This window comes from Caretta caretta, chromosome 9 (assembly GCF_965140235.1).
Source record: "Caretta caretta isolate rCarCar2 chromosome 9, rCarCar1.hap1, whole genome shotgun sequence".
In the NCBI taxonomy this organism is placed as follows: domain Eukaryota; kingdom Metazoa; phylum Chordata; order Testudines; family Cheloniidae; genus Caretta; species Caretta caretta.
The window spans coordinates 56,492,175-56,507,782 of NC_134214.1; the positions used below are offsets into that span (position 1 = coordinate 56,492,175).

Genomic DNA, 15,608 nt, shown 5'->3' on the forward strand with positions numbered 1-15,608 from the left:
CTTGTTGTAGTCCAGGGGGAAGTGGCTTTGGGCGGGAGCTGTGTACCTAATAGGAAGCAAAAGAATGTTTCACTGCTCACTGGATTGCAAAGGGCCAGAGCCTCAGATGGGTGTGAACTGCCAGCTCCATTGAAATCAGTGCTTGTGTTGGTGTGTGGCATGCCGGACGTTCACTAGGTCTTGACAGATGCTGTCTGGAGTTTTTCTAATGTCTCTCCTCCTTCCGCAGTGACTCCAGATGATCTCCTCCTGAACAATCCAGAGAAAGTTGCTCTAGATGAGCCATTGGAAGCAGTTCTGGACCATCTGACGCTGGGCAGCATCTTCACCTTCCGAGTGACTGTTCTGCAGGCCTCCAGCATCTCTGCAGAATATGCAGATATCTTCTGCCAGTTTAAGTGAGATGTCCTCAGATCCCTCTGCACTGCTGGCATTTGTTCCCTCTTCCTCTCACTCTGCCTTTGCCTCAATCAGAAGGCTGCACTCCCCAAGGAGCGTCATGAACAGATAGCAGGGGCATGCAACCGCCCTGCCCTTGCTAGATTCCTAAATGGAATGGGATCTCGGCTACATGGCAGGGGGTCTCTGGGCAGCCCTGAGATGGAACAGGGCAAGCGCCTCGACCTAAATTGGCCACACTGTCCTCTTCGCTTCTGAATTTTTGTCCATTGCCTCATGAAAGAGGGAAAGAACCGAGAGAGAGGCACGCAGTGCAGAATGAGTCTGTTCATTCACATGGGGACTGATCCAAAGCCTGCTAAAGTTAGTAGACGTCTTTCCATGGACGGCAGTGTGCGGCGGATCAGGCCCATGGAGAGCTGGCTTTCTGTAGCAGCCAATCTAAACTTATAGAGTGCAGCCCCCTGGGGGGAGGGGAAATGAGTCATGTTCATTCAGACCTGGGGTAGTCTACGCTGGCTCCCACCTCACTCTGTCATTCTCATTTCACCCTGCTGACCACACAGCCACTGTAACAATCTTCCCCCCTTCGCAGCTTTATCCATCGTCACGATGAGGCCTTTTCAACGGAGCCCTTGAAGAACACAGGACGAGGGCCACCTCTAGGGTTCTATCATGTCCAGAACGTTAGTATCACTGCCCAGGCTGTTTTCTCTCTGCCCCGTGATATTCAGGGTCTGCCCAGAGCATAGAAACCTTCTAATCCAGTACTCCCCAAACTTTTTCTGTTGCACCCCTCCTTACCCATAAGGGAGTCTGTCCGTGTCCTGCTGGGACCCAGGGACTGTGGCCGGGAGTAGAGCCGCAACCAGGACTGGGGCCAGGGCTGGGGCCAGGGCCAGGAGTGGAGCTGCAGCTGGGGCTGAAGGTGGGAATGGAGTGGAGCTGGATGCAGGGTTGGACTGGGTGGCACTTCCTCCCTGCCCCCGTGGAGCCTGACTCGGGCCCTGCCATGCCCCCCTGAATGTTCCTTCATGCCCCCCTCATGAATTAACGGGTTGTCACATATGTCACACTTGAACAGCAGCTGGCAACAAATACATTGATTGTATTTTGGTGGGGGAAGAAACCATGCATGTGTCCTTCTGACTGTCACGGGCACTTCTTCAGCTACCCAGTGAGCAGCACAGCCTTGCCTGTGTTCATGGTTCTCCGTCACAAACACCAACAGTCCGTTTCTGGCCCACCACGTGCCCCTGTAGTCCTCTGTTTCCAAACAGGACAGGACACAGCACAGGTACGCAGTGGGAGGAGCACACAGCTACTCTCCTCCACCCAGGCCCCCTGCCCTCCCCCAAGCTCCCCCTTTTACTTCCTGGTCCTCCCAATTGTATATCCTCCCAGTAACTAAGCCAGTTACCTGTTAGCCCAGCACTGCCCCCCAAGTGTCAGTAGTCTCCACCAGTAACAGGTTGGTAGGCTCCAGTTACATCTGCAGCCTTCAGTGACCAGTGTGCTACAGCCAGCTCTCTGTCACACCCCCCTTGCTGAACTTTCCCAGGGTAGGTTTTTGTCAGCAAGTTAAGTCTCTTCTAGACAAGAGGGTGTCTGTGTGAGAGGAGAATGGCAGAGAAACCAGAGAGTGCTACAAAGAAAACAAACAAAAGACTCTCTTCAGGGGAGGGATAGCTCAGTAGTTTGAGCATTGGCCTGCTAAACTCAGGGTTGTGAGTTTAAGCCTTGAGGGGCCCATTTAGGGATCTGGGGCAAAAACTGGGGATTGGTCCTGCTTTGAGCAGGGAGTTGGACTAGATGACCTCCTGAGGTCCCTTCCAACCCTGATATTTTAAGGAGCCCAAACTTTCTAGACCCTTGTGTCTAACTTGCCATGCCCCTGAACAATCATCTCTCTCTGAAGCAGCACAGGGCCTCAGGCTAACAGCAGGCTAGCTCCGGCCTAAGACCAGGTCATTAGGGGTTGTTATCCTTCCCCCTTCTCTTCCCTGTGTCCACTCTCACATGACCACAAACACTGTCACAGCCTGGGACTGGCTTAAAGGTGAAGCCTGGAAAACCAGCTCCAGAGAGAAGAATAAAGGCCATTGTTAAGGTTCCTTCAGTCCTGCTGGTGAAGGTCATGGCTCCTATTCCTGCTCTTCATATTTATTTTGACATTATTAGCCTCTCCTTCAAGGACCTGGTATAGAAAAGCTGTAGACCCCTGTAGTAAGCCCTGGCAATATGGGTCCAGATTTTTCTGATGCTGAATGTCTCTGTGAGAAGCCTCAAGGCCTATCTCACCATTTTTCTCTGGAAGACAAACCACTCCCATGCAGAAATATTCACCCCTCCTCCTCCTCCTGCATAGATCAAAGGGCTGCCTTAGTTTTGGGAAAAATAAACCAGCAGCATTATGCCATCATTGTGTAAGTATGACATAAGCAAAAACCCATCAGAGGGGTGAGCTGAGCCTGTTTCCTTGGAGAAATACCATTTACTGGTAAGCAAAGTATTGTGTCTTAGTTGCTGGTCTGTTTGATGTCTGACCTAATAAGGCTCTGATCCATCACATGTGTAACCTTAAGAGTGTGAATAATCCAGTGGAAGTCAAATGCTTAAATCCTTTCCTGGATAGGGGCCTAGATGAATGGATTGCTGCTGTATGTCATTTTAAAGTGTTGTTGCTTGTCCCCTGCTCCCCTCTCTCTCAGATTGCAGTGGAGGTGACCAAGTCGTTCATTGAGTACATCAAAAGCCAGCCGATTGTGTTTGAGGTGTTTGGGCATTATCAGCAGCATCCCTTCCCTCCTCTCTGCAAGGACGTGCTCAGGTCAGTGTGTTGTAGGGAAGGGGTAACATCCAGAGGATGGGCTTACCCCTCTTGTTGACTCAGACTTATTTTTTAATTCTGTAACCAGAGCCTCATGTAGGATCTGGACCTAGGATCTGATAAAACCTATCCAAATCAATGGGAATCATTCCATTGGTTTCCTTGGGCTGTGGATCAGGTCTATAAATTCTGTGCAAAGACTCTCTGGTATCTACAGCTTAGCAGTACTGAATTCTTCAGCATCTCGAAGCTTTAACTAAGAATCCAGAGTTTTCCATTCCTCTAACATGTATGAAAATAAAGATGGATCTTCCTAAATTCTTGGCCTCAACATCATGTGGCAGTGGTTTCCACAGTCTAATGAGATGTCGCCTGCAAAAGTATATTGTGACGGGGCAAGGCCAGATGGCTATAGTAAAGTAGTGGGGAACAGGTATGTTAGCCCCAGGCTAAACAAATCCCTGATACCATGGTAACCAAATGGCAGTTGCTCCAGGTTCATCAAGACACCTGGGGCCAATTAACATCCTTCTAGAAAGCAGTGGCAATAGCTGGGTTGATTGGGACACCTGAAGCCAATCAAGGGCTGGCTGGAACTAGTTAAAAGCCTCCCAGTTAGTCAGTGAGGTGTGTGTGTGTCAGGAGCTGTAGGAGGAAGCCATGCTCTTGAAGGAACTAAGCAGTACAAATCTATATCAGGTGCAAGGAAGGAGGCCCTGAGGTAACTGTGAAGGAGATTTTGAGTGAGGGCTGCTGTGGGGAAGTGGCCCAGAGAATTGTACATGTCCTATTTCCAAAAAGTCAGCTACCACAGCTGCTACTATTAGGGTCCCTGGGCTGGATCCCAGAGTAGAGGGTGGGCCTGTCCCTTCCCTGATTAATCACTGAGACTGGGAGACAAGAGAGACTGCAAGGGAGGGTTGCTTCTTCTCACCTCCCTTGCTGACTTATGATGGAGTGGGAGGGATAGCTCAGTGGTTTGAGCATGGGCCTGCTAAACCCAGGGTTGTGAGCTCAATTCTTGAGGGGGCCATTTAGGGATCTGGGGCAAAAATTGGGGATTGGTCCTGCTTTGAGCAGGGGGTTGGACTAGATGACCTCCTGAGGTCCCTTCCAACCCTGATATTCTATGAAAGTGGTTCAGTAAGCTGTGACCCTTGCCTCTAAAGAGAGAAGGGCTACGTGGAGGGTCACAGTGAGCCTCTGAGGCTAGTGAAATCCACCAGGAAACACAGGAGACAAGGACAGAGCTTTGTCACAATATCCTTTTGTTGGTTTTGAGTTTTCTACCTTTCAACTTCATAGAGTGTCCCCTTGTTCCTGTGTTTTGAGGAGGGGAGCTCTGGCTCTACCTTCTCTAAACCAGTCATTTATTTTGCATACGTTCTTTCATCTGAGTCTCTTCTCTCCACAGCCCACTGAGACCATCCCGACGCCACTTCCCCCGGGTCATGCCATTGTCCAAGCCAGGTAGGCCATTGTTTTTCCCCTTTTAAAGCACATTAAGCTTCAGAAGCCACAACTTGGAAGTACATGGAAATTGGGGGAGAATTGGTCATTCCTTGCTGCACTACTCTGCGATAACACCATGGTCACCTGGTTTTGTTCCCAGTAAGGGTCTGTGTGGTGGGAAATGGTGTTTCAATAACAGGCTATGGGTTCTCATGCTGTTTTGCTTGATGCATTGCATAACGTTCTTAAGATGGCTTCTGTAAATCAAGCCACTCCACTGGGGGGGAAGGAGACCATTCCAGGCTAGCTTGTATTCGTGGTGTATTGGTTCTTTGACATGTCCATGGAGCCAGCCATGGTGTGTAGCTCTACAGAGAAACTGTTCATCTGGGGAACTCCTCAGTGTTGCAGGTGGGGGGAGCTATTTCTGTGGGAATGTTCACGAGAGAACAGTCTTGGTGGCGAGATGAACAGGAAGGCCTGATGATGCTAGCCACGTTGCCTTTTGCATTTGCTGCAGAAAGGGGCCCAGATAGCGATGGCTGAGTGTAAAGCAGGGTGCTGGCTGGAGCGGCCCATGGGCCGCACAGTGAGTGATGGCTAGCACAGGCGGTTTGATTTTTTACTGGACCAGGGTTACTGCCTTGCGTTGACTCGGTAGCAGAGAACAGGACCTCAGAAAATCTTGACAGTATCAAGAAATCAGCAGTAGGATAATTCAAAGCGCTCTTAACCTGCCAAGTCTGCTCATTAGGATCTGGTTAGCTCAGAAGCAGGCCTATCCACTGGCATGCTGAGTACCTCCTGCACTCCAGCAATCCTTCCTCATCCCTTTCCCTTCCTGCAGGGATGCCTCCATCCTTTCACTAGCCGTTGTCGTCCATGAAGAGCCATTCCTTGGTGGTCCACTAGCACTATAACCTCATTGTTGAGTATTCCACTTGCTATAGGAAAGGGTTCCTGGACTGACATTAAATTGCCTCCCGTTGGCGTGCGCATCCAGACTGCAGAATACCCATCCCGGGGTGTCTCCTCTTCCTCCACTCTTACATCTCCCTGCCTCCTTGTTAGGCAGAGGTGTGCTACAGATCTGTCCTGACAAACATTGATTTGAGTGGGACACCTGTTTAAAGCAGGTTTCAGAGTAACAGCCGTGTTAGTCTGTATTCGCAAAAAGAAAAGGAGTACTTGTGGCACCTTAGAGACTAACCAATTTATTTGAGCATAAGCTTTCGTGAGCTACATCATTTTCGTGAATTGCATCCGATGAAGTGAGCTGTAGCTCATGAAAGCTTATTCTCAAATAAATTGGTTAGTTTCTAAGGTGCCACAAATACTCCTTTTCTGTTTAAAGCAGCGGCTCGGAGAGCTCAGGAGTGGTTAAAGAGGGCTGAAGTGTGCAACATTGGCAAAGCAGACTGCATCCCCTGTCTCCACAATGTCCATTCGCTCCTGCTCTATGTCTCAACTGTTTTGCTTTGTTTGGGGTTTTCTGTTTGTTTCCCTTCCCTTCACCCTGAAGAGCATGAAAAACCCCTCCAGCTGATAAAATATGTGGTTCCCGATGTGCTAGCCAGCTCACTTCTGGATGCACTCTCTGGGCATGCTCTCTCTCTGCTGCTTGCTCAGCCACCTTGTTCCTGCTGTGAGAGAGGGAGGAGTCCAGCCCTGTGCCCTTCCCCACCCCCCTCCCACCTGTAATGAACTTGCTGTGAGAAAGGCTCTGAAACCTGGTTGGTTCCTGGACACTGCTGTGGAAGATCCCACTGCTACTCGGGTTTCTAGCCATGCCTCCCCTGGGGAATGTGTCCGTGTAATGGCTGGGGGACACCCATAGAGCTCAGTACTGAATGGCATTGCCATGCCTGTTCCCAAAGCAGTACACAGCTTTCTGAGGCTACGTGCATTTTGGCATCTGACACCTGAGTCCCAGTGGTTTTCCTCTCAGCCTAGTGTCTTGGTTTGCTGTTGCCTCTGTGTGTCCTGCTTCTCCGTTCTGTGATTTGGGGTCAGGCCTCTGGCTGGAAGTGCCTGAGCGGGGCTGGCCTTTCAGAGGGCAATGCTCAGCCAGAGCATAGCAAAAGCAGCAATCACTTCTTTTGCGTGTGTCTTGTCTCTCATATACACTGTGTGGGCCTGATCCTTTGTACCCTGGCTCCCCACATCGGCCCACTGGCTTCAGTGGGACTACGGACAGGAGTATGCACCACAGTGGGAGTAAGGGTTCACAGAATCTGACTGGGTTCATGTATCAGTGCATGTTCTCCCCTCTTCTCTTGGCATGTTGGGGGTCAGAGGTCATCTCCAGCTGGGGCTAGATCTCGGCTAGCTGCTCTCCTAGACAGTCACTGCCAGTGTCCTGGCTCTGACTGACACTCATCTCCTGAGTGGTGCAGTGAGTCCAGCTCATACTTCAGCAGCTTCTTCTTTCCTGTTTTGTAAGTCTTATTTTCTGCCCGCTGTAGTGCCAGCGACGAAGCTGAGCACCCTGGCGCGTCCCAGCGCCGGGCCCTGCCAGTGCAAATACGATCTGATGGTCTTCTTTGAGATCTGCGAGCTGGAGGCCAATGGCGAGTAAGTACCGTCCCCTCCTGAGGGCTGACCAGGGAACCAGAATGTCCCACTGTCGGGGGACCCCATCCTGGAGAGCTGTAGGGGGAATCCTACCCTGGGGAGCTCACCTGTCAGGGAAGGTCTAGACAACACTTAGTCCTGCCATGAGTGCAGGGGACTGGACTATATGACCTCTCGAGGTCCCTTCCAGTCCTGTGATTCTATGCCAAACCACAGTGTCACCGTTTGAGATGTCTGTTGCAAAATGGAACGAGTTTCTCCCCAAAGGACAGTGTGGTCCAGAGAGCTATGAGAATTGTGCTTATGTAGCTGCCTCATGTAGAACAATGAGAAAAGGAAATCAGCCAGTAATAAAATTGCCTTCCTCCCCACCCCATCAGCCAGCCACCTGGTTGATTTAATTACAGCTCTTCCAGATGAAAGGTCTACTGTATGTGGGAGCAGCTGCCCCAGTGCCAGGTGCAGGGCACATGTAGGGGGCCCTGCATGACCAGCAGCAGGCTTTGAATTGCTTGGTAGCTGTAGGAAGAGCCTGGGGAGAATCTTTCCAAAGCACACTCATTAATGAGCCTATGTGCAGCTAAGGGAACTTACAGGGGCATTCAGAACTGCCACTGTGGAAGGAGCATGGGCCTCCCAATGCATTCCAGGCAGGATTTGCCGGTGAAAGATTGACAAGATGTTGGGAGTCGGGGCAATAAGTGATGCAAAAAAAATAGCCTGCCACAAGTAAACAAATGAGGGACATGGGAGTGGCGCTAGTGTGCAGCTGGGGAGCGTGGGACAAATGCAGCAGAAAAGCATTTGCAAACAAACCACAGTTCCTTGGGCTAGTGCTTGCAATGGCTTGGCACTCGTCTAGACTCTCACCTCCAGCCTAGAGTTCTCATTTGAAGGAGTTCTTTATTCCCTGGCTGTTTGGTGTCACACTGATGGTGAAGACATCTCACATCTGCCCTGCTCCCACAGCCACCTCTTTCTGGGATTCACACAAGAGATTCGGTGACAGTGGTTCATCAATAATGTGCAGATAGGGCTGCTTTTAGATGACCCATGCAGGGGGCAGACAAAACACCATGAAACTTGGGAGAGCAGTCACATGGCGCCAAAGGGAATTCTCACAGGGATCCACTGGAAAACAAACCACAGGTTTAAAAAAAATGTTGGCACAAATTATTGGTCGGGCAATTGGGCATAACAATTAAATGTCTAAAATCACAGCCTGGTTGTGGGTAATTTGCAACTGGGACCAAGGGGCAAAACTCAGCCAATAAAGGATTCAAGCACCTCTGAGTCTGGGCGCTCTAACGGCTCCACTGATGATCAAAGACATCCAGTCACCTGCTGCTGCTTCTGAGAGAAAGTCTGTTTGCTCCTTGCATGGCCTCTGTGGAGTCTGGGCCTGTGTCTGGTCTCCAGTGTGCTGGGATGGGCTCAGGACATTGGTATGCCCTTTTGCCAGCTGAAGGGCTGAGTCTAAATCTCTTCCAGTGATCAGAACCCTCCCTGCATGGCACTGGCAACACAAATGGGAATCAGAAAAGGGGGTGTGTGTGTGTGTGTGTGTGGAGAGCCCTAGGGTCCTGTGATGTGCACCTGTGTGAGCCCTTGTGCCCTGGGGGGTGCATGTGTGAGATCTCCAGGGACCTGTGGGGTGCGTGTAAGGGATCCCCAGGCCCTGGGGGGTACATTTGTCAGATCCCACGTGTCCTGTGGGGTGCCTGTGTCAAATTCCCCAGACCTCGGGCGGGGAGGCAAGTGTGAGATCCCCCGGGACCTTGTGGGGGGATGCGAGTGTGAGATCCCCTGGGACCTCGGACATGCATGTTCAAGATCCCCCAGGCCCTGTGGGATGTGTGGGTGAGATCCCCCGGGCCTTGGAGGGTACGTGGATGAGATCCTCCAGGATCTGTTGGGTGCATGGGTGGGATCCACTGGGCTCTGAATGGGACATGTGTGAGATCCCCCTGAACCTCAGGGGATGCGAGTGTGAGTTAGGTCCTGCTTTGAGCAGGGGGTTGGACTAGATGACCTTCTGACGTCCTTTCCAACCCTGATATTCTATGATCCCCCGGGCCTTGTTGCGTGCCTGTGTGACATCCCCTGGGCCTTGAGGGGTGCATCGGTGAGAACCCCCGGGCCCTGGGGGGTGCATGTGTGAGATCGATTGGGCTTTGAGTCGGACATGTGTGAGATCGCCCGGGACCTGTGGGTGCTTGTGTGATTCCTCAGGACCTTGGGAGATGCAAGTGCATGTTTGAGATTGGGTTCCAAAGACGATGGATCTAGACTGTTCTCAGTGGTACCAGATGACAGAACAAGGAGTAATGGTCTCAAGTTGCAGTGTGGGAGGTTTAGGTTGGATATTAGGAAAAAAGATTTTCACTAGGAGGGTGGTGAAGCGCTGGAATGGGTTAGCTAGGGAGGTGGTGGAATCTCCTTCCTTAGAGGTTTTTAAGGTCAGGCTTGAAAAAGCCCTGGCTGGGATGATTTAGTTGGGGATTGGTACTGCTTGAACAGGGGGTTGGACTAGATGACCTCCTGAGGTCTCTTCCAACCCTGATATTCTGTGATTACCCCCGGGCCTTGCAGGGTGCGTATGTGAGAACCACCAGGCCTTGGGGGGTGCATCGGTGAGAACCCCCAGGACCTGGGGGGAGCAAGTATGAGATCCCCTGGGGGAGGGGGAGGTGTGTGAGATTCCCCCTGGACCTCAGGGGATGCGAGCGTGAGATCCCCCGGGCCCTGGGGTATGTGTTTGTGAGATCCCATGGGACCTGGGGGGAACATGTGTGAGACCCCCGGGACTTGGGGAGTAAGAACATAAGAAAATAAGAATGGCCATACTGGGTCAGACCAAAGGTCCATCCAGCCCAGTAACCTGTCTACCGACAGTGGCCAATGCCAGAGGGAGTGAACCTAACAGGTAATGATCAAGTGATCTCTCTCCTGCCATCCATCTCCACCCTCTGACAAACAGAGGCTGGGGACACCATTCCTTACCCATCTTGGCTAATAAACTTAACCTCCGTGAATTTATCCAGTTCTCTTTTAAACCCTATTATGGTCCTAGCCTTCACAATCTCCTCAAGCAAGGAGTTCCACAGGTTGACTGTGCGCTGAGTGAAGAATTTCCTTTTATTTGTTTTAAACCTGCTACCCATTAATTTCATTTGGTGGCCCCTAGTTCTTATATTATGGGAACAAGTAAATAACACTTCCTTGTTCACTTTCTCCACACTACTCATGATTTTATATACCTCTATCATATCCCCCCTTAGTCTTCTCTTTTTCAGGCTGAAAAGTCCTAGCCTCTTTAATCTCTCCTCATATGGAATCCGTTCCAAACCCCTGAACATTTTAGTTGCCCTTTTCTGAACCTTTTCTAATGCCAGTATATCTTTTTTGAGATGAGGGGACCACATTTATACGCAGTATTCAAGATGTGGACATGCCATGGATTTATGTAAGGGCAATAAGATATTCTCCGTCTTATTCTCTATCCCTTTTTAAACGATTCCTAACATCCCATTTGCTTTTTTGACTGCCGCTGCACACTGCGTGGACATCTTCAGAGAACTATCCACAATGACTCCAAGATCTTTCTCCTGATTAGTTATAGCTAAATTAGCCCCCATCATGTTGTATGTATAGCTGGGGTTATTTTTTCCAATGTGCATTACTTTACATTTATCCACATTAAATTTCATTTGCCATTTTGTTGCCCAATCACTTAGTTTTGTGAGATCTTTTTGAAGTTCTTCACAGTCTGCTTTGGTCTTAACTATCTTGAGCAAAAAGAACAGGAGTACTTGTGGAACCTTAGAGACTAACAAATTTATTTGAGCATAAGCTCTTATGGGCTACAGCCCACTTCATCGGATGCATAGAATGGAACATATAAAAAGAAGATATATATACATACAGAGAGGGTGGAAGTTGCCATACAAACTGTAAGAGGCTAATTAATTAAGATGAGCTATTATCAGCAGGAGAAAAAAACTTTTGTAGTGATAATCAAGATGGCCCATTTAGACAGTCAACAAGAAGGTATGAGGATACTTAACATGGGGAAATAGATTCAATATGTGTAATGATCCAGCCACTCCCAGTCTCTGTTCAAACCCAGGTTAATGGTATCTAGTTTGCATATTAATTCAAGCTCAGCAGTTTCTCGTTGGAGTCTGTTTTTGAAGCTTTTCTGTTGCAAACTTGCCACCTTTAAGTCTGTTACTGAGTGGCCAGAGAGGTTGAAGTGTTCTCCTACCGGTTTTTGAATGTTCTGAGTCCTGATGTCAGATTTGTGTCCATTTATTCTTTTGCATAGAGAGTGTCCGGTTTGGCCAATGATTTAAAGGACAGGTTACAAACTATAGTTAATAGTTCTGCAATTTCACATTTGAGTTCTTTCAGAACACTTGGGTGACTGCCATCTGGTCCTGGTGACTTGTTACTATTAAGTTTCTCAATTAATTCCAAAACCTCCTCTAGTGACACTTCAATCTGTGACAATTCCTCAGATTTGTCACCTATGAAAGATGGCTCAGGTTTGAGAATCTCCCTAACATCCTCAGCCGTGAAGACTGAAGCAAAGAATTCATTTAGTTTCTCTGCGATGACTTTATCATCTTTAAGTGCTCCTTTTGTATCTCGATTATCTAGGGGCCCCACTGGTTGTTTAGCAGGCTTCCTGCTTCTGATGTACTTAAAAAACATTTTGTTATTACCTTTTGAGTTTTTGGTTAGCTGTCCTTCAAACAGTATGTGTGTGCGATCCCCCTGGACCGTGGGGTGGTGGGGTGAGATCATTCAGGCCCTGACATGGAGAGGAGCACCTCCATCTCCCATCACATCTCCCTGATCTTCCCTTTTTCAGTTACATTCCTGCTGTCGTTGATCACCGTGGAGGGATGCCGTGCCATGGAACCTTTCTGCTCCACCAGGTATGGTCTTTGCCCTGCTCCTTGTCCCTGCGCCGCCCCACTGGCCCATCTTCCTAGTCCCCATAACAACTGGGTGTTGGGCTGTTGGTTTTAACCACTGCCCTTTTCTCTCTGGCATGGTGCTGGCAGGGAATCCAGAGGAGGATCACCGTGACGTTAGTGCATGAAAACAGCAGCCTTGTCCGCTGGAAAGAAGTGCGAGAGCTGGTTGTGGGTAAGCAGAGTTGCTGGTTGGCAGGGTCTGAGGAGACGCCTCACTCCTGCGTCCTCACGCCTGTGCACTCCCTCCCGTTCCCTTCTCTCCCATAATCTCTTCTCCCTCATACTTTATCCAGGCTCCCGCTCCTCCTACTCTGTCAGGTCTGTTGTGGGAAATAATGCAGATGATCGCTGGGGGCCAGCTGGCACCCCCTTTACTCATGCTCAGCAGCACATCACTAAGCAAGGCGCCCCCTCCTTGAGTACCAGGCTACCCCCAGGAGCCAAGGCTGAGCTGCCAGGCCCTTACCGCTGCAGCAGGGGTCCCGGGGCAGATCCTCAGCTGCTGTCAATGGTCAGAGTTCCATTTACTTCAAAGGAAATTGCCACCAGCTGAGGCAGTGCCCCCATTGTTCTTTCCAGCATCCTGGATTAGACTAGGGGACCTCTGCCAGCTCTTTGAGCCCCCATTTGGGGAAGCGGGGCCCTCTCAGTGCCTGCTCTCCCCAGGGCATAGTGGAGGATAAATTGGATAGAGTCCAGCGAAGGGCAACAAAAATGATTAGGGGTCTGGAACACATGAGTTATGAGGAGAGGCTGAGGGAGCTGGGATTGTTTAGCCTGCAGAAGAGAAGAATGAGGGGGGATTTGATAGCTGTTTTCAACTACCTGAAAGGGGGTTCCAAAGAGGATGGCTCTAGACTGTTCTCAATGGTATCAGATGACAGAACGAGGAGTAATGGTCTCAAGCTGCAGTGGGGAAGGTTTAGATTGGATATTAGGAAAAACTTTTTCACTAAGAGGGTGGTGAAACACTGGAATGCGTTACCTAGGGAGGTGGTAGAATCTCCTTCCTTAGAGGTTTTTAAGGTCAGGCTTGACAAAGCCCTGGCTGGGATGATTTAACTGGGAATTGGTCCTGCTTTGAGCAGGGGGTTGGACTAGATGACCTTCTGGGGTCCCTTCCAACCCTTATATTCTATGATTCTATGAGGAGAAGGGGCAAGGAGCCTCTCTCATTTCATAGCCCATGTAAAGGCCAGACTGTGCTTTGGGGAGCTCAGGACTGGCTCCATCCATGTGTCCTTACGGGTAGGGGAGGGGACAAGACGGAAGGACATGCCTCTCCCTCTCCGTGGCCTTCAGATGCTACTGGCCTTTGGGGCTGGCCAGCCATGTGGAAGGGAGTGAGGCAGACCTACAGAGGGGTGTGGTAGCAGGCATACAGAGCTCCTCCTAGTGGTCCCCCTGGAGCCAGGCACCCTCCCACCCATGGGGATGAGCCTGGGCAATCTGGTCTCTAGTTCTAGCAGGAGGGGATGGATATAGAGCCTGTCCCAAGGGGCTGAAAGAGGATATGATGCTGACATTAAGCATCTTCCCCTGAGTCTCACTTTTACCATTTACCCTGCTATGCAGCTTAGAACAGTGAACTGTCCCCATTGAGCTGTGCCCCACCCCCAGCTGTCCATCCTCCAAATGGTGTGTTTTGATGTGTGTTGGCAGGTCGGATCCGAAACACCCCAGAAGGGGACGAGTCTCTCATCGACCCCAACATCTTGTCTCTGAACATCCTGTCGTCTGGATACATCCACCCTTCCCAGGATGATCGGTGGGTCTGGCCTGGCCTTGCCGTCTCTTCATTTTGCCCTGCTGTCCTGTGGTGCTAGGCAATGTCTGGTCCAGTTAGGTTGGCAAGGGCTGTCTCTGTTCATGAGGGCTTCTCTCCCTCCTGCCCCTAAGGTCTTGCCCATCAGGGTCTTCTTGCTGCTGCAGGACCACTTAGGGACGGTGGTTGTGCTGAGTCTGCATTTCAGAGGGCACTGGCAGGATGGCAACATGGCTGCACCACAAGGCAGGAATAGTGGAGAATGTAAAGAAGCCCAGGGATTTGAGGTGGGCTTCCCAAATCCCCTCCCACACACAAACACACACTCTTTGATGGCATCTCAGAACATTATCTAGCTGACAGCTTTCACCCGAGGCTGCTGAGGCAGATCTTCCTTGCACTGCCCACGGCTGCCATTGGCATGTGCCAAAGGAGGCCTCACCTCCCAGTGACATTTTCAAAATATTACACCAACATCAAAGGAGTCTTTGGATTTTCACCCACCCCTGGATTTTAAGATGCCATCCCCGCCCCTGCGTTGTAGCAGCATTAACCAAGGGTGGTGAGGCCCCATGGCCCTACATTCAACTGATAGGCAATGTTGTATGCAGCTCTCTTTAGATGCTGAGACTGTCACCTAGGCTTCTCTGAGACCCAGTATAGCTGTGTGCTGCAGTGTCAATCAGATGCCTAGATGCACTCTGCTAGTGCTGATGCTTTTGGCTAAGTCTTAAGGGGGTGGCAGCAAACACCAGAACTCGGAACCCTAGCAGCAACCTTGGAATGAATAACCAGTCAGTGGTGGATGCGGAGCGACTGATACTGGCACCACAGAGCAGAGCTCCAGGTCACTGCTGCAGCTCAGGGCAGCCCCAGCAAGAGGTCTAGCCTGGAGAGCTGTCATGGGTTCACGCTGGGATGGATTCTGGGTGGAAGTGGTTGTACAGTGTGTTTTAGGACAAGATTGGGAGCACATTCAGCAGGAAGCAGGGGCCATCACTAGTCACAGTGCTTGCTTGTAATTCACATAGAGGAGATGAGAGATCATCACTGGCAACGTAGGTAACATCTGCATTGTGTGTGGCCATTGTGAGGCATTGCACTGCCTGTCCTTGGAGAGTGGCAGGAAGGAAACTGAGCTTGTCCCTGTCACAGCTTCCTCCCTGCATCCTTGGGGATGTCTCCTCTTCCTTCCTCCTGCCAGGGCTGCCCTGCCTATGGGCACCTGGTGTAATTGAGGGAATACAGTTTAAAACCCAGAAAGCTCAGTACAAGAGAAATGGTCAATCCCACTGTGACCTGTGTGCTTGCTTACTTAACCTGCCTCACCCAGCAATGCCCACAGGCCAGCGCTCTGCCCCAGGCCAGCAGAGCCCTTCGCCAGCTGGGTGGATGACCGAGGGGGCAAGAGCAAGACAGCAGGTAGCTGGAGTGAGTACTTGAGGGGAGTGGGGAAGGTCAAGGGTGGGCCAGGCGTAATGTGAGTCATGTGACAAGCAGTTGCGTCTGAAGAGTCATTGAGCAGTGAGTGACTCTGAGGAAAGGATTGGATCAGGGCAGTAGAACAGGCTCCACTACATGCTGTCAGATGCCATGCAGGTGA

The 15,608-nt window shown here is 50.5% G+C and overlaps 1 protein-coding gene across 21 annotated transcripts in view; it reads left to right on the top strand.

Moving 5' to 3' along the window:
• Nucleotides 1-15,608, top strand: part of KIF1A (kinesin family member 1A) — a 225,343-nt gene that overhangs the window by 169,988 nt on the left and 39,747 nt on the right. For all 21 annotated transcript variants that reach the window (XM_048863028.2, XM_048863027.2, XM_048863031.2 and 18 more), the window contains 8 exons: nucleotides 230-398; nucleotides 995-1,085; nucleotides 3,111-3,229; nucleotides 4,644-4,699; nucleotides 7,147-7,255; nucleotides 12,132-12,198; nucleotides 12,328-12,412; nucleotides 13,903-14,008. In XM_048863028.2, the coding sequence (XP_048718985.1) occupies nucleotides 230-398; nucleotides 995-1,085; nucleotides 3,111-3,229; nucleotides 4,644-4,699; nucleotides 7,147-7,255; nucleotides 12,132-12,198; nucleotides 12,328-12,412; nucleotides 13,903-14,008 (802 nt within the window). The remainder of the gene's footprint in view (nucleotides 1-229; nucleotides 399-994; nucleotides 1,086-3,110; nucleotides 3,230-4,643; nucleotides 4,700-7,146; nucleotides 7,256-12,131; nucleotides 12,199-12,327; nucleotides 12,413-13,902; nucleotides 14,009-15,608) is intronic.